General features: G+C 46.3%; 4 protein-coding genes across 4 annotated transcripts; all 4 read left to right on the plus strand.

The window, feature by feature from the left end:
- Window positions 1-1,230: 1,230 nt before the first annotated feature.
- W97_04151 (uncharacterized protein) lies at window positions 1,231-2,513 on the plus strand (the record flags this gene model as incomplete). The annotated part of the gene is made up of 3 exons (XM_007782044.1): window positions 1,231-1,638; window positions 1,690-1,778; window positions 1,835-2,513. 3 exons carry the CDS (start codon window positions 1,231-1,233, stop codon window positions 2,511-2,513), a joined length of 1,176 nt encoding a protein of 391 aa, XP_007780234.1.
- Window positions 2,514-3,765: 1,252 nt separating this feature from the next.
- W97_04152 (uncharacterized protein) lies at window positions 3,766-8,012 on the plus strand (the record flags this gene model as incomplete). The annotated part of the gene is made up of 7 exons (XM_007782045.1): window positions 3,766-3,978; window positions 4,032-4,269; window positions 4,324-4,461; window positions 4,517-4,713; window positions 4,771-6,858; window positions 6,925-6,985; window positions 7,042-8,012. 7 exons carry the CDS (start codon window positions 3,766-3,768, stop codon window positions 8,010-8,012), a joined length of 3,906 nt encoding a protein of 1,301 aa, XP_007780235.1.
- Window positions 8,013-9,875: 1,863 nt separating this feature from the next.
- W97_04153 (uncharacterized protein) lies at window positions 9,876-11,475 on the plus strand (the record flags this gene model as incomplete). The annotated part of the gene is made up of 5 exons (XM_007782046.1): window positions 9,876-9,918; window positions 9,972-10,136; window positions 10,183-10,799; window positions 10,850-11,362; window positions 11,419-11,475. The coding sequence occupies 5 exons, from the start codon at window positions 9,876-9,878 to the stop codon at window positions 11,473-11,475; spliced, it is 1,395 nt and encodes a 464-aa protein (XP_007780236.1).
- An 11,291-nt stretch (window positions 11,476-22,766) lies between these two features.
- Window positions 22,767-24,989, plus strand: W97_04154 (uncharacterized protein; the record flags this gene model as incomplete). Its single annotated transcript, XM_007782047.1, has 4 exons — window positions 22,767-23,556; window positions 23,821-24,417; window positions 24,474-24,859; window positions 24,912-24,989. 4 exons carry the CDS (start codon window positions 22,767-22,769, stop codon window positions 24,987-24,989), a joined length of 1,851 nt encoding a protein of 616 aa, XP_007780237.1.
- Between the last annotated feature and the right edge of the window lie 1,028 nt (window positions 24,990-26,017).

Raw genomic sequence — 26,017 nt, forward strand, 5'->3', positions numbered from 1 at the left:
TGTCGAAGGCCACCAAGATGGATGGATCTTCTCCTTCGTCGTCCGGTCGACCGGCGACAGGTGGACCAGCTCCACGAGCAGTAAGTCGACACGATGCTCATGCTCCACAGCAATGCCTGCGCCGTACCAAGACTGTTGATTGCGCAGTGCGATGAATGTCGGTCCAAGAAGACGCGTTGTGATCGTGCTTCACCCTGCTCGCACTGTCGAGCATCGGGAATGACATGCCGGACGACGACGCAACGCAGCAAGGTGCGACCAGAGAGGATCCACCTCACCAAGAAATAGTTCGTCGGCGCCCTGTATTACGCGCATCGAAGAGCAATCATTGATAGCAGGCACAGTGAAGGCAAGCTCGATCTGATGAATGATCGGTTGGCTCGCATTGAGCATATGCTTCAACAGCCTCGCGACCACGCTCAATCATCTCCGCCGATCAATGCGCCACCGCGACCTCTTTCACCAGTCTCCAATGGCCCTTGGAACGACACATCTCGCCGTTCGCATTTCGACCATGTCTCCGCGGCTCCTATGCCTGCCGGTGATACGGGGACTCAAGCAGAGTCCGTGGCAGCGAAGAACGTACTTGAACAAACCGTTGGCCATGATCCGGACCCAGCTGTCCATCAGGATTCAGAGCTGAGAGCTGCTTTGGACGCTTTACGCAGCATTGTTCATCGCGCGCAACTTGAGGCGACGGGCGCTCCAAGAGGCCTATTTCCAACCACCTCATCTTCATCGGAAACTCCCGCGCCAGGCTGGGAACAAGTCGAAGCGGTCTTAGAGAGACTTGAAAGTTCGTCAAGGCAATGTTGTCGCTGATCCGTCTTGCCGCCCCACTGACAATCCTCCCAGCCTCTACACCTGCATACTTCAGTTGGCTTTCGCCAGCTTTGGTTGACGCCTTCCTGAAGAAGTGCCGATCTATGTACCAGCGGGAACAAGAGGGCTCTCCCACAGACAAGCTTCTCGTTTATTCGATGATGGCCAACATATGTTCCGAGCTCAGCGGCAGAGATGAAGGAGAGCTCGCTGGTTATAACTACGGCCTTTCAAGGAGCTTCTCCAACTTGATGTTGCAAGTGTTGGCCACTTTTCCAATGATGACGCCTGCATGCTTGGACGCTGCTGAAGCGTTGATGGTTGCTGTATGTGCAGTCATCTGCTCTGAACTAACAGACGCAAGTATAGCTAAAATACTGACCTGTTCAGGCATCAACAACAGTCGCAATGTGCAAGCCTTTATTGACCTGGTCATTGACAGGCGCCACAGCACGTATGTGTCAGTTCCTAGACTATCACCGGCTTTCGCGACTGAAATCTGAGTCCGGTCCTTTATTACAACGTAAGATTGTTCTATTTTGGAGTACTTACGTCTTGGACCGGAGCAATGCGCTCCGCCTGGGTCGCCCTCCAGCGATTCAGGACCGTGACATTGACAGTCCGATGCTAAGCGACGAGAACCCACCCGCTCTTGTCGCGTTGGTCAAGTTCTGGGTGGACACTGGATGCGTGCAGGGCAAAATCTGTAACAGCTTGTACGGACCAGCCGCGAAATCTCTGTCGTCCGATGCACGAGCTGCAACAGCGGAAGCATTTGCGGACGAGCTAGATCAGATTCACCAACGCAGGCTCAAGGTAATGCTCAATCTCCGAGTGGTGTGAAACATTTCTGACCATCTTTGCCAGACCAACGCTGCTATGTTCGATCGACAAGCGAGCATTCCGGCTGCTGATCTTCTGGTGTCTGGCGAGAGCGTGAGGCACTTTGGAGCGCTGTAAGTCACGAAAAGTCGCAAATGCCATCGAAAAGGCTGACGGCAATAACATCCAGAACCATGGCACTCTCCGCCATACCCCTGAATCATCCACGCTCGTCCCGAGCACTCGAGACAGCCCGAAAATGCCTTCAGGTCAATCGAGAGAATAGTAAAACCCACATGAAGAGTAACAACGTATATGCCTGGACCGTATACTGCCAATGGGTGCTTTTGGACGCACCGTTGACGCCCTTTACTGGTGTCTTTTGCAACGTCATTGCGAACCCGGAATCTTCACAAGAAGACCTGCAACTCCTTGAAGACTTCGTCGCCTCGCTGCAGCCCGCCGTGCCGCTTTCCGAAGGCGTCGAGAAGTTTCATCAGCTCTGCTCGATCTTCGTCAACGTTGCTCGAGCGTATGTGCGAGCGAAAGCCCAACAACGTCATGCCAACGAGCGTAGCGACGATTACGATTTCTCGCAAGCTCTACAGCCCGCAATCGGCGAATTTGACGAACTCTCGGCGGCACTTGGTTTCTTCGGACCAGATTTCACCGCCTCACAAGATTTGTCCATGGGCAGCGAGCCCGGGACGTATTTCAGCGACGGTCTGAATCCCAGCATTGCTGAGCCAGCTATCAAGCCGAGCCTGCTGGACTGGCAGTCTGGTAATGTTTCACTCTATGGATTGCTAGAACAAGACCTCAATGACATCGCTTGTGGCAACCTGGGTGAAAGGCAGGGCAATAATTGAGCGGCGGAGTGTGGTGCAGATACGAAGGGCATGACAGACCTTCAAAGTCACAATGTGCCGATCTTTGAGCACAATGTACTTGGCTCTCGCTTTGTCCACGTCTACTGGCCCTCAACCTTCTGCTTGAGACGACAGATGCCCGGATCAAAGTCTACTGTCGTAATCAGGACAAGCTCGTACGCTTAATCCCTGCTGCCCGTAACAATCCACGAGTCGAGGTCTTTACTGGAAGTATCACCGACGTTGATCTGTTCGCAAAGGCTTTAGAAGGCTCCCATGCAGCTTCTCTGGTGGCCAGTGCCAACGACAACATACCAGGCTGTCATATTAGCCAGGATCTGGCGCGCACTGTGATCGCAACACTGGAGAGGAAAAAGTCCGAAAAGGAATATACGATACCAAGGCTGGTTCTTCTTTCGTCCGCCACCATTGACCCGTGGACCAGTCGCAAGAGCCCATGGGTGAACGCTATCGTCAGACGATCTGCTTGGCACGTGTACCACGATCTCGAGTGAGCTGAAGCATTCCTGCGCCAGCACGAAGATTGTGCGCCTTACGTCTACATCAAGCCCGGAGGATTGTCGGTGGATGTCCAGAGAGGCCACCGGCTCACCTTGGACGAGGAGGAGTCGTTTGTCTCGTATGCCGATATTGCTGCGGGCATGGTGGAGGTGGCGGACTTCGGCAAAGGCGAGTGAAACAAGAAGAATGTTGGCGCGGTGAACGCCCACGGCAAGGCGAGATTCCCGGCTGGTACGCCCAGGTGCATTGTTCTGGGCCTGTTGCGATTCTACTTTCCATGGCTGCATGCGCATCTGCCAACCGGTGCCGGACCTGCGTGAGACGCCGGTGGTGTCTGTGGTCAATGCGAGTTCGATGGGTAATTTCCTCGATGCTTTGTAGCAGATACACCCGCGTAGAAATTTGCCGAGAGGGGTTTAATTGGTACTATCAGCCGAACTCTCTAATTGTTGATCGTAACGAAGCGCCATCATGCTGACATAGCCATACGTTTAAGATAAGTCATTGCATGCGTATGGCGTTGATGGTAATGTAGAAAGAGGTCCAAGGGGAAGTCGTCTTGAAGTGGTGAGGTGTGCCAAGAAATCTGCGCATGCCGACCGGAATCCGAGAGCGTTCAAACAATACAACTCGCCGTGCAGTCGCACTTGACTGTATTTCATTCCAGTGCTGCGCTGCGACTCCGTTCGATGGTCTTCCTCGACGCCTGTGACACAGAAGGCTGATCAATATGCTTGACTCCGAGAAAACTCTGGCAGCACGCGATTCCACATCCAACGACCCAACAAGCAACAAGGAGGAGCGTGGGGAGTCGTTGCGAGAGCCCTCACCTCTGAGCAAACAAACACTGGAGAAGGGTGAACATGATTCTCATAAACCGAATGACGCGGATGAAGATGCGTCGAAAGAATCTGAAAGTAAAGGAGGTGTTGGTGTCTATTTTGTAAGTGCGCCTGATCACCGCTGTGACATGCTCAACATTCCTGATGACCCTAGCGAATCTTCAAATACACAGACCGCTTCGACCGTCTTCTCTACGCCATATCATGTTTCGGAGCCATCGTTTCGGGCGCATCGCTGCCGTTGATGACGCTCGTATTCGGTGCATCGACTCGAACATTCAGCAACTACTCGATGGGCAACAGCGACGCGCAAGCATTCCAGAGCGAAGTCAACGGACTGGTCCTCTACTTCGTCTACCTTTTCGTAGGTCGATTCGTCATCAACTACATAGGTAAGGTTCCTTCTCCCTTTTTACACATGGTCGTCTCCCTCACCAGATTCGCAGGAACACTATGCGTGTGTATCGCGGCAACCCGCACAACGAACTCTCTAAGGAAGGCTTTCCTCGACAGTCTGGTCAGAAAGGAAATCGCGCATTTCGACATAGTCGACAATGGATCCACAGCAGCTCAAGTTGCAACGAGTAAGATCGCCTTCGCTCCCTCTGTTGGGTTGTTGCTGATACAAGTGTCCGACAGACGGCAATCGGATTAATCAGGGCATCGCCGAGAAGCTCTACACATTTGTCAATGGCATTTCGCTATTCTTTTCCGCCTACGTTGTCGCACTGACCGTTCAATGGAAGTTGGCGCTCATCACAATGAGTGTGATTCCGGCCATTGCAGTGACCGTCGCGGGCGTCATCAAGTTCGACGCACCGATTGAGGCTCGCATCGTACGTTCGCCATGCTCGCAAATGTAATGAGGTCTTGGAGCCTGACTTCTCATCCAGGTGAAAATATACTCCCGTGCTGCGACAGTCGCACAAGATGCTCTGTGGTCGATCAAAACCATACATGCATTTGGCGCCGGCCCCAAGGTCGTCAAATGGTACGACGAATACCTCCAGGCCGCACATCAGGAAGGCAAAAAGAAGTCTCTCATTCTCGGAATCCTCTACTCCAACAACTACTTCCTGACTCTTGCAGGCAATGCTCTTGCTTTTTGGGAGGGTTACCGATTGTTTGCAAGCGGTGAAATTCCGGACGTTGGTACGGTCTTCACTGTCGTCCTGAGCGTAACGCTAGGCGCGACATCAATTCTGAGTGTCCTGGCACCTATCTCAGCCGTAACGAATGCTTCTTCAGCTGCGGTGGAACTCTTCGCTATCATCGACAAACCGTCGAAAATCGATCCTCTCGCTTCGGCAGGCATGCGGCCGGAGAAGTGCACAGGCGAGATCGAATTCCGCGATGTAGCTTTTGCTTATCCAGCGCGCCCAACGGCGAAGGTCCTCCGTCGGCTGAACCTATCTGTCCCGGCAGGAAAGACTACGGCTCTTGTCGGACCCAGTGGATGCGGCAAGTCGACGCTTGTTGGCCTTCTCGAGCGCTGGTACCAGCCGGCGTCCGGACATATCCTCTTGGACGGCCACGACGTGGCCGAGCTTAATACGAACTGGCTCCGGAGTAACGTTCGACTTGTCCAACAAGAGTCTACCCTCTTTGATGGCACTGTTTTCGACAACGTAGCGAAAGGCTTGGTGGGCGAGCAAAAGACCCTCTCGCGCGAAGATCAGGCGCAATTGGTTAGACAGGCGTGTGAGGTTGCAGATGCTCATGGCTTTATCGAAAAGCTTCCTCAAGGCTACGACACAGAGCTCGGGGAGAACGCCGGTATGCTGAGCGGCGGGCAACGGCAGAGGCTATCCATTGCTCGGTCCATCATCTCCGATCCGAAAATCTTGCTCTTCGATGAAGCCACCAGCGCCCTGGATCCGCAAGCCGAGCGAGTCGTGCAGGACGCTCTTAACCGTGTGTCAAAGAACAAGACCACCCTGGTGATTGCGCATAAGCTTGCAACAATCAAGAACGCCGACAGCATCGCCGTGATGAGGGAAGGAGAGGTAGTAGAGCAAGGCAACCACGCCGAGCTCATCGAGCAAGACGGCCTCTACGCAGCCATGGTCAGAGCGCAGGGTCTTGGTGACGAAAGCAAGAAAGACCAACTAGAGCACCACGACAACGAAGACCATACTGACAGTACGCTCCGGCCGCTTGCTTCACGTCGCGAAACGCAACCAGCTATGTCGTCCAAAGATCTCGAAGAAGGCCAGCCTGACCACCTCACCGCCGGCACGCTCCATTATTCGCTGTTCAAATGCGTCCGCATTATGTTGAAGGAGAACAAGGCCATGTACAAATGGTATGCGCCTCTCACCTTCGCCTTTGTGATGGTGGGTGGGACCTATCCGGCGCAGGCGCTCCTCTTCGCCCGCTTGCTGAATGTATTCACGATACCAGACGAAGAGGAGGCCCGATCAAAGGTCAATCTATTCTCGCTCATGTTCTTCATCGTTGCTCTGGCCAATCTTGTGGGATACTTCGCCATCGGCGTCATCACCAACATCATCGGGCAGGCTCTTACTCATCGCTATCGGCGAGAGATGTTGGAGCGTATTGTCTCCTGCGACCAAGACTTCTTCGACTATCCTGAAAATTCGTCCAACGCTCTGGCCTCCAAGCTGTCTTCGGTCCCGTCGGCGGTGCAAGAGCTCATGTCTGCAAATATTGGGCTTGTTGTGACCGTCATCGTCAACGTGGTGTCCACGAGCGCACTTGGAATTGTGATTGGCTGGAAGCTGGGACTCGTTATGGTATTCGCTGGACTGTCCGTCATAGTGGGTGCCGGATTCTTGCGTGTGCGCCTCGACATGCGGCTGGAGAGTTCTACCGAGACGCAGTTCACCAAGAGTGCCAGCCTGGCATCTGAAGCTGTCGGTGCCATCAGGACGGTCAACTCTCTGACGCTCGAAGATTCTGTCTTGCACGAGTATAGCCAGTTGTTGGATAGTATCATGGCGCAGGTCATCCGGAGTCTGGTAAGTCTCTTTTATCGAAAGTGAGTAGATCGGTCGCAGGAGTGCTAACGAGACCGGTATCCGCAGGTTCTCACACTGATACCCTACAGCTTCTCCCAATCGGCTGACTTTCTCGTCATGGGACTAGGTAAGTGAAAGCGCACACCCTCTTGCAACTCCAAGCCCCTGTACTGACGGGACTAGGCTTCTGGTATGGATGTCGTCTGATCGCCAGTGGAGAGTACACGGTCACGCAATTCTTTACCATATTTCTCGCGCTCGTTTTCGGAGGCCAGGCCGCAGCCCAGTTTTTCACTTACACAACATCCTTCACAAAGGGAGCGTTCGGCGCAAATTACATGCTATGGCTCCGAACCATCCAGTCGAAGATCCGTGTGAGCGAAGAGAACAAGACCAAAGGGCCATCGGGAGACGATGCGCCAATCGCACTTGACAGGGCCGAGTTCGTTTACAGGCAGCGAGGCTCTGCGAAGGTGTTACGAGATGTGTCCGTGAAGATCGAGCCAGGATCGTACGCCGCACTCGTTGGGGCGTCTGGATGCGGCAAGAGTACCGTCATCTCTCTGCTGGAACGTTTCTACGACCCCACCTCTGGCCGCATTACGTTGAGTGACAAAGACATCTCATCTCTGTCACCTGCGTTGTATCGTCAGCATCTTTCCCTGGTACCGCAGGAAGCGCCCTTGTACCTCGGGTCGGTGCGGCAGAATATTGCGCTGGGGCTTGAATACGACCCTTCGGAGGAGGAAGTGCGAGAGGCGTGCCAGCAAGCCAACGCGCTGGAGTTTGTCTCGTCACTGCCAGAAGGGTTAAACACACATTGCGGCTCGCGAGGTCTGCAATTTTCCGGCGGGCAGCGACAACGGATCGCCGTTGCCCGAGCCTTGATTAGAAAGCCGAGGATTCTGTTGCTTGACGAGGCTACGTCTGCCCTAGACACGCAGAGCGAGAGGATCGTGCAAGAGGCGCTGAACAAAGCTGCGTCGACGAGGACTACTATTGCTATAGCGCATCGGTTGAGCACTATCAAGCATGCGGATCTGATTCTCGTCATGGAGGGCGGGAAGATCGTGGAGAGGGGTACTCACCGGGAGTTGCAACAGCTTAATGGGCGGTATCAGGCCATGTGTGTGGCCCAATCTCTGGATGCCTGAGTTGTCGTGGCCATGACTTTGTATGATAGTGCTGATGGGAAGTTATAACAGAGTGATAGAGGTGGCCAGTGTAATGAACTCATGAGAATTGGAAGCGCTTCCTTAGGTACCATCTCTTGCAGAGTCGCAGGGAGAGCGCGAAGGCTCATCAGAGGGATGTGTGACACCGAATTTAGGGCTGCAGAAGGTGTTGCCAGCAGGACGCCCGCAAAACCCGTCGTCGGAATGCCGCTCTCGAGCCAATATCCGGTTATCGTAGAGTATCGAGACCAGACGGACGCTTTGGTTATAGTCTTCCGAAGCGGCAAGGCGAAGGTGGCACGGTTTGTTCAATGCTCGCTTCTCACCCCTCCTCTCTCTCTCACTCATGCTATCGTCCGTGGATCACAACAGCAGGCGCGCTCGAGCACCGTCCGCGCAAGTTGGCCGACTGTCAAGAGCGAACACGTGAGTGGCGTATCTCTCTGCTCTGCAAGCACCCCGCGGCGAGACCGAAGGCTACAGAGGTCAAATCACGCGCAGCGCTGATCTCTTGCTCCGGCCAGCGATTTGCCATGTCTAAAGGACATCAGCCTCCAGGGAAGCGTGCAGCGTGAAGCCGTCCTACCCGCGAAGGTTCCGGAGAATAAGGAGTCACCCGCTTGGTGGTCAGCTGGTGAAGAAGGGCTGCAGTCGCAACAAGAAGCTGTTCCTCGCCGGCCTTGACGGATTCTGGTTCCAGGAAATGCTCGACCATGTTGCATAGCCATCCGACGTCGATGGACAATGCTCTTCGAAGGCGGCGGGACCGAATGCCAGCATCCAGCCTTTTCAGCTCCATAAGTGGCATTGGCCAATGAGCAGTGCGGGGCCGAAATCACCGCCATCATCCTGCTCCTCCTTCCCGTCACTCCTTCGTTTCCAAAGCCTTGGTGTTGGTCCTAATTTCATCTTCACGATGGAAACTTAACCGCACTTCTTCCAATTCATCACAGAGAAGACACATGTTATCGGCGCTGGCGAGAAAGGACCAGAACCAGAAGGATCATCTCGTCTGATATCTCTAGACCGGTGAAGCCACGATTAACATTTGATCATCGTCTTGCAGGATGGAGACTACAGTCTCGAGTTCAGCTTTCCCTTCTACTAACGCATGCTGAGTCGCCGTGCAATCACTGGACAAAGTATGTTAGCCGTTACTCTCTACAACCGCCAGTCGCCGAGCCGCGGCCATGGCTCACAGGATTGTCCGGCACTGGGCAAACGCTGAGTTGATCCTCCTTCAAGATGCTGGGTATGCTGTCCGGATGACTCGCGTTCCTCGGCTATGTGGCCTGTTGCCTGGAAGTTGATGATTTTCTACGACATGAACGGAGCTTGCCAGGAGTCAAATGACTAACCGGGATGTCCGAGTCTCCACGGTCATCGCCCATGATCAACCCCGATTGCAGACCAGGCAGTCCGTCGTCCGCTTACGAAATGCATCTGTCTGAAGGCCGTAAACCAGCCTCGATCGACTTCGACCACTCAGAGACGGTTCGCCATCACTAAGACTCCGCTATCTTGATGGCAGGCAGCGGCCCGTCGGGAGCTGAAGGTAGCCTATGCAAGGTTCTTTAACTTTGAACACCGCTTGCACGTGGTGTCTGTGCGATATGCTTTCGATAAAAGGTGCTAAACGGCTTCAGTTGGACTGTTAACTCAGCCCTGCGCAATCGTATCGGCCTTCCATTTTGTCACGGTTTGAACTTGATGTTCCTCGGCGTCTGGATCTTCTATTGTTCCGAGGTCACCCGCTCCTATACTAAGATCCCTTCGGAAGCCGACCTTTGATGGCATCAAAGACGACCTAAGGAACCTTATGACTACGAGTCGAAGCCGATCATGGGATCCAAAACACCAGATGGTCATCGTCGAGGTCCAAACGGTATGGGAAAGAAAGTGTTCGCTTCGCGTTGTAAGCTATTGTGACACCCTGAGCAGAGTCACCGGCACGCACCCCAATTGCTGCCGTCAATCCTCCCAAGCTGGCCGCAGCAAGTGGCCTCCTTCATGGTGCACTCGAAGGGGAAGACGAAGACGGAGAGGACGAGGACGATGACAAGATTGGAGCTGACCTGAAGTCCGGTGGTCAGCCCAACAATAGTAAGCCAACTTGAAGTTAACACACACTTGAAGCTAACCCCAGAAGGCAAGAAGAAGAAGAAAAGAAAGAGTAACAAGAAGAAGAAAACGAAGACACTGGGTGGACAGCAGACGACTCCTCCGAGGGTTGCACTCGCCGGCCTCTTTCACGATCAGCGATATCCGGAGGGCGAGATTGTCAAATATGTCACCGACAATGACAATCTTCAGCGCACTACGGCTGAAGAACTTCGTCACCTATCTGTCGTGAACAGCATGGATGATGAGTTCCTGAATGACTATCGCAAAGCTGCCGAAGTCCATCGCCAGGTCCGCCAGTATGTGCAGACGATCGCAAAGCCCGGCATTTCCATGAGCCAGCTTGCCCAAGAAATTGAGGATGGCGTTCGGGCACTGACCAACCACCAAGGTCTTGAGACCGGAGACGCTCTCAAAGCCGGCATGGGGTTTCCGACTGGGCTCTGCTTGAACAACGTAGCTGCTCACTGGACTCCCAATCCTGGAGCTAAGGAGGTTATCCTCCAGTACGACGATCTCCTGAAAGTGGATTTCGGAGTTCATGTCAGCGGTAGGATTGTCGATAGCGCCTTTACCGTGGCTTTCAATCCGGCCTACGATAATTTGCTCGCGGCTGTTAAGGCAGCCACCAATACTGGGCTCAAGGTAAGCGAATCTGCCCTGCAGCACGTCTGCAAAGCTAAATAAACGCCCAGGAAGCTGGCATCGATTCCCGGATGGATCACATCAGTGAGGCAATCCAGGAAGTAATGGAGAGCTACGAAGTCGAGCTCAACCGAAAGATCATCCCTGTCAAAGCGATTCAGAACATCACTGGCCATAACATCCTGCGCTACAAGATCCATGGCGACAAACAAGTCCCCTTCGTCAAGACCCGAACAACCCAACGCATGGAAGAAGGCGATGTGTTCGCCATTGAAACCTTCGGCAGCACTGGCAAAGCTTATCTCAGAGATGACGTAGGAGTTTACGGCTACGGGCGCAATGAGCATGCCAGCGCTGCTGGTCTTCACCATGCCTCCGCCAAGTCGCTGCTGAAGACGATCGATGAGAACTTCGGGACTCTGGTCTTCTCCAGGCGTTACCTTGAGCGCATTGGAGTGAAGAATTACCACCTCGGCATGAGATCGCTCGTCTCGAACGGCATTGTTGAGTCGTACGGACCGCTGGTCGATATTCCTGGCTCTTATGTCGCACAGTTTGAGCATGTGAGTAGTTCACGAGTTGAAGACCGCGGAATATGCTGACGCAACCTTCTAAATAGACCGTTCTGCTGCGACCTAATTGCAAGGAGGTGATCTCCCGAGGAGACGATTACTAAGGAAATGTGGGATGTTGGGGGTCAAATTGATTCTGGGAATACTGGCTGTATTTGATTCTCTGTGGTCCTGACTTCAACAGTCATGGAAAAACACATTGGTAAAGCATTTCAACATGCCTTACTTGGCATATATCTCGCCGATGACACTCTTTTTAAATCGCAAAATATCAAGGATCGAATAACACCATATTTCATTAACCTAAGATACTGCACTATAAGACTCTGCGCTTTCGTTCTATCGCTGATGTCTACTACTAATACAAAGGAGGGGGTATTAACTAAGGAAGCGGCAGCCGCTTAACTACCCTCTAATATTATTAAGAAATATTAACAACTAGTTTATATAATTTAAATCTGTATCTTCTATTCACTAAAGATATATCTAATATGCTAGCCTATCTCTATAAACGCCTTAATGTAACAAGGTACTATTACGAGATAATAAAGGTACTATAATAGTTAGGTTCCTAATTAAGGAGATAGAGAATAGTGCTAAGATATAGTTAATAAGATAAGAATTAATATTATATAGTAAGATCAGATTAATATTATAAAGAATACTAGATTCTTATTTAAGTTAAGCACACTATTCTAATAAACAAGAACGGTACCTTTTATATACTTATGCGCTAATACTATACTTAGTATAATTAGTATGCTTAGTATACCTAGTATGCTTAGTGTATCTAGTGTACTTAGTGTGCTTAGTATACTTAGTATGCTTAAGGCTGCTAAGCCCTTTAATCCAACTAAGTATCTTATAGGTAAATACCTATCCCGTATTTTATTCGTGACACTATCCCCCTTCTAGCTTAGCGGTGCCCTACCGCTTAGCGTACTTATAGAGATGTGCCCCCTACTATACTAGGCTTTATCACTATACCTCATTCTAGTCGTAAATTAAGTACTTTTCGCTATAAAGAACTTACTAACTTTATTAATTCCGCCGGAGACATTATAGTTAAACTGTATAGTACCTATAAATAGTATACTTATAAGTGTTAGGTTTATATTCGTTTAGGAAAGTGTAGCGAGTGCTTCCGCTAGGGTTAGCACTATAACCTTCGTGTTTCTTAGTCTAAATAGGACCGTTTAAAGATAGAGCGAGTGCGACTCTAGGAATAAATCTTAGAGGCGTACTAGGCTTAGGAAAAAGCTTATTAAATCTAAGAGGAAGCCGTCCAAGCCTAGAAAGCGGCTCGGCGCGAGTTAGATAAGGCCTTCGTCCGGGAGATGTAATTACAATAGCGGCTAGACCTTTTAAAGTAGCGTGAAGCTAATATAGTAGTCGTTAAGCTAGTAAATATTAAGCGCTAGGAGCTATCTAAATCACTCTCCTCTGCTATACCCTCTAAGGGTTCAGCCTAGGGCGTGTAGCTATTTTCTTTTACTTAGAACGCCCTAGACAGTAGTCTAAACCTAGATACTAACTTCTAGTTACTTAACCCTACTGTCGTCGTTCCTTTTATCTTAGGGGCTAAGTCCTCTATCTCCGCCCCTTATACTATACAATAATTCGTTCGCACCTATTAAGGTTTATAAGTAGTTCCTAGGTGTTCTCTAACTCTAGGTATTCTTTCTATTTTACGAGGTAGTGTAGTTCGTTATTCTTAAAATTCCTACTACTATCTAAAATCCTTTAGGCCTTATATCGTCCTTCTTATTCTATTAAGTAGTTATTAGATACTCTTACTAATATAGGTATTCCCTTAGGCGCTAGTTCTAGCAGCGAGACATGGAATACTAAATATATTCTTATTCCCTCTAGTAAGTCGAGTTCATAACTCATATTCTTAATGTTTCTAATAATCTTAAAAGGTCCAATCCTAATATAATCGAGTTTCTTGCTTAGCCTTATTATCTTAATATTTTTCTAGAGGAGGTAAACTTTATCCCTCTCTTTAAGTATAGGTCCTCTAGATCTATATTTATTATAGTGAAACGCTAATTATTACAATAGAAATTTAATATCTTTTCGTAATTCTTAGTATATTTATTACATTTTCTCTACTATTAATCTAGCTGCTTCTACTAGTGTCTAGACTTCCCTAGATTTATAGAATATCTAGGCGTAGTATCTATAGTTAGTGTAGAACGGAGTTTATCCCGTTATTTCGTTTACGCTTATATTATATACTAGCTGTGTAAGCGGTAATAGTAATACCTAGTTTATCTATCTATAATCCACGTAACCTCTTAAGTACTACTCTAGTACTTAGTTTATACGCTCTATCTATCCGTCTATCTATAGATAGTAAGCTATCGATAGCTTATAGGATAGTTCTAGCTATACTATAAGCGCGGTCTAGAAGTTTAATATAAATAGTTTATCTCTATCTAAGATAATCTCCTTAAATAGACCCTATATTACTATTATATTTCGGAGGAAGGTGTATGCTAGTTCTTTAGTATTAGACAATTCTTTATATAGTATAAAGTGTACTTTCTTTATTAATTAGTCTATAATAGTAAGTACGAAGTCGTATTTCACCTTCGTTAAAGGTTCTTTAGAAAGAGGTGATTTAATAATAAAATCTATAGCTACTAAAGCCTATAGTTGTGTTAGTATTACTACTAATTTTATTAACCTATACGGCTTATACCGGATTACTTTTATCTTATAGTATAGATTATAAGATGCGATGTATTCCTCTACTTTCTTTCTTAGTCTTAGAAAGAAGTAGGTGCGGTTAATTACTTTAACTATTTTATAGATCCCGCGATATTCTTTAGTTGGACTATTATAGTATTATCGAATAATCTCCGTTCGTTATCCGGGTAGTACGTACACTAGGCTTTTAAATAATAGTAGACCTCTATCTATTTATTTAAATCCTTTAAGAGTTTCGGAAAGTGCTCTCTAAGTATAAGCGTCCTATATATATACTTTCTAAATCTAGTCCTTAAGGTCGTTATTTATAATTACTATAGTAGCCGCTAGTATACCTTAATTATAAGTAATCTTTCTATCTAGATACTATTCTAGAATTAAGCTAACTATCTAGGGCTTTTCTTTTATATAATCTAGTCTTCTACTAAAAGCATCTACTTTCGCGTTCTTAGAGTCTTTCTAGTAGTAAATTTTAAAATTAAATATTAATAATTCCTCAGACTATCGCACTTATCTATAGTTCAACACCTTTATAGTAGTGAAGTACACTAAATTCTTGTAATCCGTAAACACCTAAATTAGATACTTTACTCCTTCTAGATATACCCTCTATTATTTAAAAGCTTTAATAATAGCTAGTAGCTCTTTATCGTGGATTTTATAGTTTAGTTCTCCTATAGCTAAGTCTGAAGTATCCATCTCGATAACAATTACTCTAGTTGGGTTAAATATTATTAGAACTAGTTCCGTGCTAAACTGTTCCTTTAGTATTTAGAAAGTATTATTAGTTTCCTTTTCCTACTAGAACCCTTAATCTTTCTTCGTAAGATCTATTAGTGGCGCTATAATTTAGGAGTAGCCTCATATAAACTTTCTATAGAAATTCGCTAGCCCTAAAAACAATTATACGTCTTTTACTAACTTTAGTATAGGCTATTTAAGTACTACCTACACCTTAGTTTTATCTATCTAGATCCTATAATCCGTAATAATATACTCTAAGAACTTAATCTCCTATTAATAGAATTAGCTCTTCTCTAGTATAATTTATAAGTTCGCTTACTAGAGCGCTTCTAAGACTTATCTAATATAGTATATATATTCTTCTTTAATCTTTAAATATACTAGTATATCGTTAAGGTAGACGACTATAAATATATCTAAGTATTCCCTTAGGATATTATTAATATATACCTAGAATATAGCGGGAGTATTAGTGAGTCTAAATAGTATAACTAAATACTCGTAGAGTACGAAACGGGTTTATATCGCCGTTTTCTATTCTTCACCTTCCTTAATTTAAATCTAGTTATATACTCCTAGAATATTGAATTTTATAAACTATTTACCTCCTTAGAGTTAATTCTATAACTCTAAAATTAAAGGTAACAGATAACTATTCTTAATAGTTATATTATTTAGTTCCTAATAGTTAATATAGAGTCGTAGTTTTTTATCCTTTTTTAGTATAAATAGGATAGGGTATCCTGCGGGTGACTAGGATTTCTATATAAATTCTTTCTTTAGATTCTTATCTAGGTATATTTATAACACCTCTAGCTTCTTTAGTAATAGTAGGTAAATCGCTAATTTCTCTAGTATCTTACCTTCTTATATAGATATTATGTAGTTCTATACCTAATATACTAGTAGGGCTTCCTCTAGAGCCTTATCTATAAATAACCTTATATAGCCCTTATATTTATCTAGAATAGATAATAGGGCTATAGTAGACGCGAGCTCTTATCACTTACTCTATAGAATTTATACTTACTTAGAATTCTTCCGGACTTCCTCTATAAGTTTTTTAGCCGAGATTGCGTATATCTTAAGGCTATCTCCTAGCGTATCTTCGCTTATCTAGATTAGTTTTCCCTAGGAAAAGTCTAGTATTTAATAAATCTAATTAATCTTAGGATTCGCGTTCTTAAGCTATAGTAACCCTAGAACCACGTTATAGGTTCCTATTACTATAATATTAAACTACATATCCTTAATATAAGGTCTAATCTTTAATCTAACTATCTTAGTTTCTTAGTCTACTAATCCCTAATTATAGCCTAAAGGTTAGCTATCTACTATAGCTACTAGGTAGGCATTAAGCTTATATTATAACCGCAAGCTAGCTCCCTAGGCGAACTATAGTAATATAAAGTTCACTATAGTACCTAAATTAATTAGTACTTTAGCCTATTTTTAGCTAATCTTAACCTACACTTATAGGTTTCCGGTATATCTTATTACCATAAGGGTGTGCTTACAGTATCCTACCCTAGGTACCTAGATGCCCTTACACTTATTTAAAAGTCTTTTAGTAGGCGCTTCTATTAATTCTTTAGCTAGAAGGCCCTCTAGTTTTTTAAACTAGAGCTTCCCGAGTTAGAACTCTCCGAGCCCTTATTCTCCACGGGAGTCTCTATACTATTATACTAGAATTTACTTAGATTAATCTAGTGTCCCGGATTCACTTATAGATCCCTAGCTATAAATTCCTATTATAAGGTCGTAACCTTCTATCAAAGTTCCCTAGAAATATAGCCTCCCTTAGGGGTAATATATTCTTTATCTCTAGTAAATCTTACTTCTATAGGTGGATATTCTCGCACTATATTATAGTATTTATATCCTAGGTGGGGTATACTATTAAGTATCTACCCTAGCTAGCATATATATTCTATAACTACAACTAGTCATCCTAAGATAAGGTTGTAGACTTCTTTATATAGCTTACTAAAGCTAATAGCGGATCTCTACTATACTTTATATACAGTTAGGCGGACCTTAATCTTCTAGAGTTTTTCCTTAAATTCTAATTATCCCGCTTATTCTTCTATAAGTTTATATACGTTATAGTAGGCTTAATACTATACCTTAGGTGGGTATCCTTCTATAATAGGGTTTTAGTCTAGTACCCTTTCATCTAGCTCCTTATCTAGGACTAGATTTAAGATATTAGAGCCGAATTCTTCTTCTAATAATACCGCTTCCTTCTTAGTAAGCGTGCTTAGTACTATAGTAGGTGAGAATAGGCCTTTAGCCTACAAACCCTAGCGACTAGATTCCGCTTAAACCCTTTCCCTAATTAAGAGAAGTCGTAGTTCCTCTATCCTTTATCTCTTATTATATATAGAGGTCCTCTAACTCAGTTCTTTCTTAGTAACTTATAATACCTATTTTAATTATTATAGTTTTAGAAACTATCTCGATTTGTTCTTATTACTTAGGTGTATTTAACACCTATTATCGTAGTATATAGTCTAGAATATAGCTCTATAGTAAGTTATAGTAGTAGCTAGCTTATCTTATCTCTTTAAGCTACTTATCTTTACTAGTAATTAGGTTTTCTTTAGCTACCTATAGTCTCAAGCGATATATCTTATGTAATTATAGTTAAAGCACTTTCCTATAAAAGGCTTTCTTTATTCTAAGGATAATTCTTATTCTCTTAAGGGCGTCCTGTATCTTCCCTATAATCTTTTCTTAGAGAAACATCCCGGACGTCTCTCTATTACGTTAAGTTCTATAAGTTAAAGCCTATATAGGTCTTAGTTATACCGAGTAGGGTGGTTCTATTTACGTCCTACCACTACTAGGGTGTTATAGCCTTTCTTCTCTAACCTTTATTCGTATAGTTGATTGTTAATCCTAATTAACGTCGAAATTATTTCTTATAAATAATCCGGTCGGTTGCTTCTAACTAAGTTATTCTTAATATTTTCTTTTAATTCTTAGTAGTACTATACGGTTAAAGCCGTCTCATCCTATAAGGTATTTAATACTACTAATTAAAACTAGGCAGCATAATTAGCTACTAATCCCTTCTAAGTTAGGTTTATTAGTTCCCTTTCTATAGTATATGCTGCGTTAATGTCTCTAAATACTTATTATATTTTTACTTTAAACGAGAGTATATTAGTAAATAGTTCTATTATTTCCTAGAACTAGTTGCGTTTATTATTCTTAAGGAAATCCTTAAAATAGAGCTAAATCTATTTAAATGCTCGTCTCTTTAGATAGGTAACAACGAATATTACTTTATTTTCTTTCTAGAAACATTTCTAGTTATACTAAATATATAGGTTATATTAGAGTAGCTATAAGTCGAGTTTATTACGCTCTCTACTATACTTATCTAGTACTTTAACCTTAATTAGTTTTAGTGCTAGGGGTAGTAGCGGTGCCTATCTCCTTATAGGTCCGGTGGTCGATCCTATAGTAGACATATCGGCGTGTTAATCTTAGGTGCTCTATAGAGTAGGTACTTAAAGTGTAATAAGGTGCTATTACGAGATAATAAAGGTTACTATAATAGTTAGGGCCCTAATTAAGGAGATAGAGAATAGTGCTAAGATATAGTTAATAAGGTAAGGATTAATATTACGTGGTAAGATTAGATTAATATTATAAAGAATACTAGATTCTTATTTAAGTTAAGCACACTATTCTAATAAACAAGAATAGTGCCTTCTATATACTTATACGCTAATACTATACTTAGTATAATTAGTATACTTAGTATACCTAGTGTACTTAGTGTGCCTAGTGTGCTTAGTATACTTAGTATACTTAGTGTGCTCGAGGCTACTAAGCCCTTTAATTTAATTAAGTATCTTATAGGTAAATACCTATCCTGTGTTTTATTCGTGACACTTAATACTATATTAAGAAGTCTTATAGTCGCGCGCTATTAAGCGACTGCTTTCTTAGTAAATACCCCGTCCTTTATATACTTCCATGTCGAAGAAAGCCGATTCAAGACTTAATTGCCGTATAAGAACTATCTAATAGAAATAAAGCGGATATACAAGTAATTACATTAAACTTCTTTCCCCGAGTTAGTTAAAGCTCCTTTAGCCTAGTAATATCGTGATAGTAAAATCCCATTCTCCTAATAACTCTCCTAGCTCTTTAATTGAGAGAGTTCGTTTCTTGCAACCGATAATATACTATTACTAATATCCACACCTATTATAGAGCCTAAAGGACTAACTAATCGAGCTGCAGTAAACGCGACTAGTCCTATTCCGCATACGAAATCTAATATATATATACTAGCAGCCTTACTTCGTGCAGTTGAAATACTTACTTAATTTAGACTAGAAATATCAAAAGTGTTTCTAGGTATACTATATAGTAAATACTAGATTACTAATAAACCCTTAGGATAGAAACTTGGAAGTAGGCTATTATTATTTTTTAGATACTTGCAAGTTCGAATTACACTACGGACGCCTTGAAATACTATATAAAGCTAGTTGTAGTGGTGAACCTAAAATCCTAGTAGAGCGGACTGAGACTACTAGGATAATAGAAGAAGACCCGGATAGTGTTCACTATAGTCTTTATCTTAATAGTAAGAAGTAGAAGAAGTGTTAATAAAGCAATAAAGCGTAGTGTAAATGTATCCTATAGATGTTAATAACAAGTAAGATAGTGTTACCTTAAAGGCTATTAGAATAAAGATCCGCGATAGGAATAAGGAAGTTAGCTTTAATAGGCTGCTATTTACTTTACCTTAGTATACTATACCGCTCGATGTATAAGAAGCTACTAGGTATTATTAATTAATCTTAGTTTCAGATTATAATTTAATGAATGTCTTTATCTTCTATTTTATAATTAGTCTAGCTACTCCACTATTAATAAGATCGCGAGACTAGTTTGATTATAAAGATATAATAATAGACATTTTATAAAGAACGGGTTATTTACTAAGAAAGTAGTCACTTAATAGCGCGCGACTATAAGGCTTCTTAATATAGTATTAAGGCGTTTATAGACGTGAGCTAGCATATTAGATATATCTTTAGTGAATAGAAGGTGCAGATTTAAATTATATAAACTAGTTATTAATATTTCTTAATAGTATTAGAGGGTTATTAATTAGCTGTCGCTTCCTTAGTTAATACCCTCTCCTTCGTAGATAGCGCTTGGTTCTTGACGTGTCAGGCCGTGCTGGATGGCTGGCAGCTACACGTGACTGGCCATGCCACCTGCCGAAGGGCCCCGTCACCGAGTTCGAGTTACATTCATCCCAAGGCGTTCGTGGTGTGATTCGAACTTGCGAGTATCAAAAAAACTTGTAGCTTCTCTTTGATTGAGCGTGTCATCCTTAGTGCAGGGGCCATGCTAATCTTCTCTATTAATAGGTTAGTTTCGGTAGGATTCGAACACGCTGCACAGACTTGCTCACCTGTATCGTTTCAAATTGACCAAATGCCCGAAGGCAACAACTTGACCAGTTTTTAAAAATATATAGTAAGGTTGAAAGGCGACACTGTTTATTTATGTCTACACTCTTCCCTTCGTCGTTGTTTACCCATCATTTGTGCAACGGCGTGGAAGCCAACGTGCAGATGACACTAAACTGTCTCATATGATGTACGGCTCTTCAGGTCGCCCAGTTTGTGCTGCGGGGCATTCTATCTTCTTATTTTAGAGTCTACTTCCCTATCAGAATGCGTAGATTTAATTCGGCTGCCCTCGTGGGCGCTTTATTACGGGGTCCCAGCCCGGCATTTGCTTCGCAGTGACGAACGTACCGGTAACCACCAAGTCCGCGCAACCAATGAAGCGACACTGCACTGCACTGCACTACCTGTTGATCGAGAAGCGCCATTTGCCGTCCTCTTGCTTCACGTATTTTCACTGGATCTCCGTGCTGATCAGAGGCGCGGACAGGTTGGATATTGACACTCGACCCAGACTTGGCTGACCAGATCTCGACAGACTCCACAATACCACACCTAGGTAGCCAACGCCGAACAACAACACGTAACAACCATCAACGACCCCTTCGTGGCAGCCTTCTACCGCCGCTAGGCGTATGCAACCCGCCGACCGGGACCTCGACCAACAACAATGTCATATTACCTTGTCATTGCACTCTGCGTTACCTTTACAAGGAGCATGACTTCTTGACGCACCTGTACCCCTCCACATCGACGGCGGTAAGGCTCATCTAGCCACAGAAATTGGCCGCGAGAAGCGCGAGCTCTGCGACGGCAATGTCATCCCTCTCTTGTCGACACTCGCTTCGTCTTCCGCCACCAGCACGCGCGCAACACTGGCGACTTCGAGCAGCGGTACAGTGTCCAGGAGCTGCTTGGCAAGAGACAATTCGCGTTCTTCTCCTTGCATGGGTATCCAACGCGCTGCATGACCAGTAAGTTCGCGAAGCGGGTCAGGCGGGGTGGGGGGAGTGAGATGGACAGCATTGCAGTAGGGATCGGCGTAGTAAAAGTGATGAGCCATGAGAACGTTACCAACACTCCCGGCCACAGTCACACAAGCGGCTTGCCGCAAAGGATAAAGCTTGCAAAATCGACCCCAGGCCAAATCCATGTATTCCAAAAATTTCCTAGGCTGGCCGACGATTGGTAATACAGCAACAAGCCCCGCGGCATCAGCACGCGGCACGGAGTAGCTGTGGACCTCACGGTCTTGTATCAAGAAGTAGATCACTATGGACACCTACTAAACAAGTCCACCAGGCACCTGGAATGCCGGTGGATGAGAAACGGAGACTGAACATATTCGCGCACAACCACTTCGACATCTGATTCGTTCACGACGCTATCTCGAGATGAATCGGTTCGTTTTCATAAGTAAGGAGCCAATTCGTAAGATCAGATCCGTGATGAAGTATGCAGCAGCGCCCTCTGCTGATCTTACACCACACAACACCCCACACAATTAGAGTTGCGTCAGGCTTGCGGTCTTCGAGACGTTCAATCTAAATGTTGACAGTGTATGGCAAGCAGGAGCACAAGGTCATGTTTCGTATTGGCTTGCACCAGCACGTGTAGACGTGACGCAAACTGGAAGTACATCGAGGTGATCTTGATAAGCAAGAAGTACGCCGTCACTGCTCCGCTGGTGAGGGCCGCAGATTCGGAGCGGCCTGCAAATATCCTCAAGCCGATTCCGGAACATTGCCGGCTGCTAGAGTGTGTTCAGCACATAGTTGCAAATAGTCTAGAGTTGCACTCGCATGAAGGTGAGAACGTCAGCATCAAATCTGAATGAGCTATGTTTGAGCTGGCTCGTTCAAATTTAGGCTCGGCGAGAGGAACTCCTAACCAGAGAAATGCTCGCTGAAGACGTGCACCGGAGGTGTTAATATATTGTTAATATGTACGGAAAAGACCAGCAACATTATCGCTTCCTAGTGCTCTTATATGGTTGAAGTTTTATTCTCCTTCATGATGTTGCCTCTCCCACGTGACTGGGTCATTACAACGTCAATCCTATCTCTCGTCTCCTTTCGCGACCTCACACAGAGCTACATCTCCAGACTGCAAGTGTCTCCGAGATTACCCTGTAGAAATCACACATCACTCTAGCACGCGTATTCCCCGTGGCGCCTTTCCCTCAAGAACTCTTCGGAGTTCATCAGGACTGCTCATTTCAGCAGCTCCATTTATTCAAGAACTCTTCGGAGCAACTCTGGTACGCGTATTTCCGCGCCACCTTACTCAAGAATTCCTTGGACACGCGTACTTCCCGCGTCTTACTCAAGAACTCTTCAGCCACGCGTACTTTCCGCGTCGCCTCACACAAGAGCTTCTCGAAGTTTATCAGGACTGCTCATCTCAGCAGCTCCTTTCTACACACCAAAGAACTCTCCGGGGTCCCTCAGGACTGTGCATCTTCCGCAGCTCCTTTCTACCAAAAGAACATGGCTACAGCTCAAGGCCTCATCGACGGCTTTATGGACGAGATACGCCGCTTGATACGGCTGGCTAGAGCAACGGAAGGTGAGCAGCCCCAGATCAAGCGAACCTCCCCGCCTTTAATGGGTATCCCTATCGAACTAACAGTATCATGGCCCGAGGATGACCCGGAAGAGTGGGACGATTTCAAGGAGCTGCTAGTCAGCATACGCCAACTGGCACAAGACTCCAACCTTGTACACTCCACGTGGACCGAGATTGACGACGACAATGATGAGCCTGCCTTATGGTTATTAATGGGACATGAGGTCTGGCAAAGCGTCCGGCAAGATCGCCTCAGAGGTAGCCGAATCTGGTCCGTCAGCAATAACTTACCACTGAACTCTCCTTCCAGAACGCAAACCGTGGTTCTCCGCCGAGCAATTTCGGTTCTGCCTGTCGAAGATGAGAGGTCATACCGGACAGAGAAACATTTCAATAGCCATCGGGCAGTGTATCAGAATATTGCATGGTTCTTGCAAGCGTCCTTGCGTCTCAACCCCCAGGACACATCAGAGGTGCTAACATACCTCTGCGACCGTCAGCTGGCTGAACGCATCGACCTTGTTTCGAGCTGGAAGTCACCGGAATTCGACGTCAGTCTTACCTTACCCATCAGGGCTGCGGCAGAAGCTCTCCGTTATGCCGTCTATGACGGATATTACGACGACCTCCCCTCAATAGTACAGGATCAAAAGTCGCTGCTAAATCTTGCGTCCGTGCATCAAATCTCTGCCGTCAACAGGAAAGTAGAAGGTATGTGGGCCATATTATTTCATTGCCGTACCAAGGCCTACCTGGAACGTTGCCGGACCCTCTCGCCGTCCTTCTATGTCGACTTCGGGGCAGCTGTTGGCTGTTGGCCACACGTGCATATACTGGACGGTGCCACGGCAAATCGCAGACACGGCCTCTTGCTCTTCTTTCATGTAAAACCCTCCCAGGACACCATAGATAACGCCATGATTCATCTACGCAAAACATTGGGGTTGCCGGTCGACGCACCACTCATCCATACAGCGCCAGATTACCAGGTTACGGAACCCATATTTCGCGTTGACGGATTGGCTGCAATGCGTGTACGCGATCGACAGCTGTGCCCGCGACTGCGGAAAGCAATCAGAGGCAGAGAACAGGCGGATACAGCCATTTTGGCCTGCAGAGACCCCAGCGCGCCCGAACGCAAGCCAGTCACCGTCGTAATTTGGACAAGGACCTCTCGTGAGGATCACATCGAGTCCCTGTCAACCATCAGACAGATTTGGAGTACGCTTGTTACACCACCACCGTGTCTAGAAGCATGGCATCCGGACGATCGCTTGGTCGTTGCACACGAGCAATGCTCGTCTTCTCAACACCCGTGGCAAGATCGATTACTTTGGAAGCGGATACCACAAGACCGGCCCGTATTCCTACTCACTGCGAATCCCGACCGGCTAACGAGGAGGAGCGGTGAGGTAGCCTTACTTGTGGAGCTTATCCAGAATACCGGCGGTGCCTGGTGGAGTCGAGGGATCGTGGACCTTGGTATGGAGACGGGAGAAGAGGCGGACCGGGAATGGCAGTGTGTAGGCGAAGAAGGCGTGCTTAACCAAGTACAGGCACAGCTCGTCCTTGGTAATCCTCCCCGTACATCACCCATGTCCGACGACTAAGGGCTAATCGAATCACAGGTCGTCAACGCGCTTTACAGGGTGGATATTACTGGCGGAGCGTCATAGCCATGACGCGATTGCTGAACGCTGCACAAGGCCGGAGTAGTCAGTTGTCGCAGTTGGCCGTCATCCGTGCTCTGGTCAAACTCGTGTGCGAAGTCCACCAGATCACTTCCGTACTGATCTGCCCGCGCACATCTCCGGGTGCCGAGACGTTGGAGGATGACAGCATCAGCACTTCGATCGTACGGCAACAGACCTTTCTACAACTCTTTGTCCCGGCTGGCATTGATGTACAGCTACTGCAAGGGAAAAGGGTGTCTGCATATGACGGGTCCTACATCAAGCTTGTGGAGCAAAAACTGAAAGCTATGTCTGTCTCTGGAAACGTCCTACTCCTATCCGTATCATTGGACAGGATGACGCGGTCTGAAACAGGCCTAGCTAAACTGACAGAGCTCCTCGGTAGGGCAGGGCACCGTCACATTGCTATGGCAATGCTTTGGGACCATGAAACCATACTACACCCAATAGAGGCGTTACAACTCGGGCCCTCTCATGAACATCACTCAGCCGTCCAAAAATGGTGGCAAGACTCGATCTGGGAACAACTTCGCGCGCCAGCTGCCAGCTCGCTCACTCTTCCCACCGTTCAGCCTGTCGTATGGTCGTTTGCTGACTATTCTAGTGCAGTTCCAATTGCTCCACACGTCGAACGCCATGTTAGCAAAGCCGAGATGTTCGTGCTGTCGCTTCGCACGTCCTCCTTCCAGGGCGAGAGGGACCTCGCTCTTCCACAAGAGCTTCGACGAGAAGATGAAGGAAAGGGCCTTACTCCAGCTCGCGCGATGGAGTGGGAGAATTTTCTTGCGTCACAGGTCGGCCTTCCTACGGACCAAGTAAAAGTCGTTTACGCAAACGGGAAGACCAGCTGGGCTTGCACCTGTTCCTTGCAGGCTTCCCACAGTCAGGATTGCCAATGCAGGTGCGCGTTCTGTGACGGATGCAGGGCCTGTCCGTGCAATGGCGGAGCTTGCGACTGCCCTTTGATATGCAACTGCTCTTGTAAAGGGTGTCACGTCAAGGTTAGTTACCCTTACATGGCTCCGATCCAAGCCGTGGCGAATACCACCGTAAGGCTGTTGGAGCGCTATTGGTGTTCCAGCCGCGAGCTGATATTATTATCAATATTTCATGGATGCTCTATTCGATCACCGATCAAGCAGTTATATACTCATTATATACTGACCGAAACCACAGGAGTCTGAGACTCGGGAGCGGCAGCACAATCACCAGTACACGGCCGACACTACACGCAAATGCAGGGTCGAGAGCTGCAAGCGTCCTGCTCCCCTAGGTTCCGGTCTCTACTGCATACCCTGTTACAACCGCATGCGCAACACTAGACCGTGTAGCACCCCTGGCTGTCGAGGACTTGCTCCTATAGGTGGTGCTGGAGGACCTTTCTGTAAATCATGTTCTAAGAAAAACGGGTATAAGGATGCTACAACAACACGACTTTGTAAAACGCCAGGATGTCCTAGAACAGCTCCCCTAGGCTC

Source organism: Coniosporium apollinis, assembly GCF_000281105.1.
Source record: "Coniosporium apollinis CBS 100218 chromosome Unknown supercont1.18, whole genome shotgun sequence".
NCBI classification, from domain to species: Eukaryota; Fungi; Ascomycota; class Dothideomycetes; genus Coniosporium; species Coniosporium apollinis.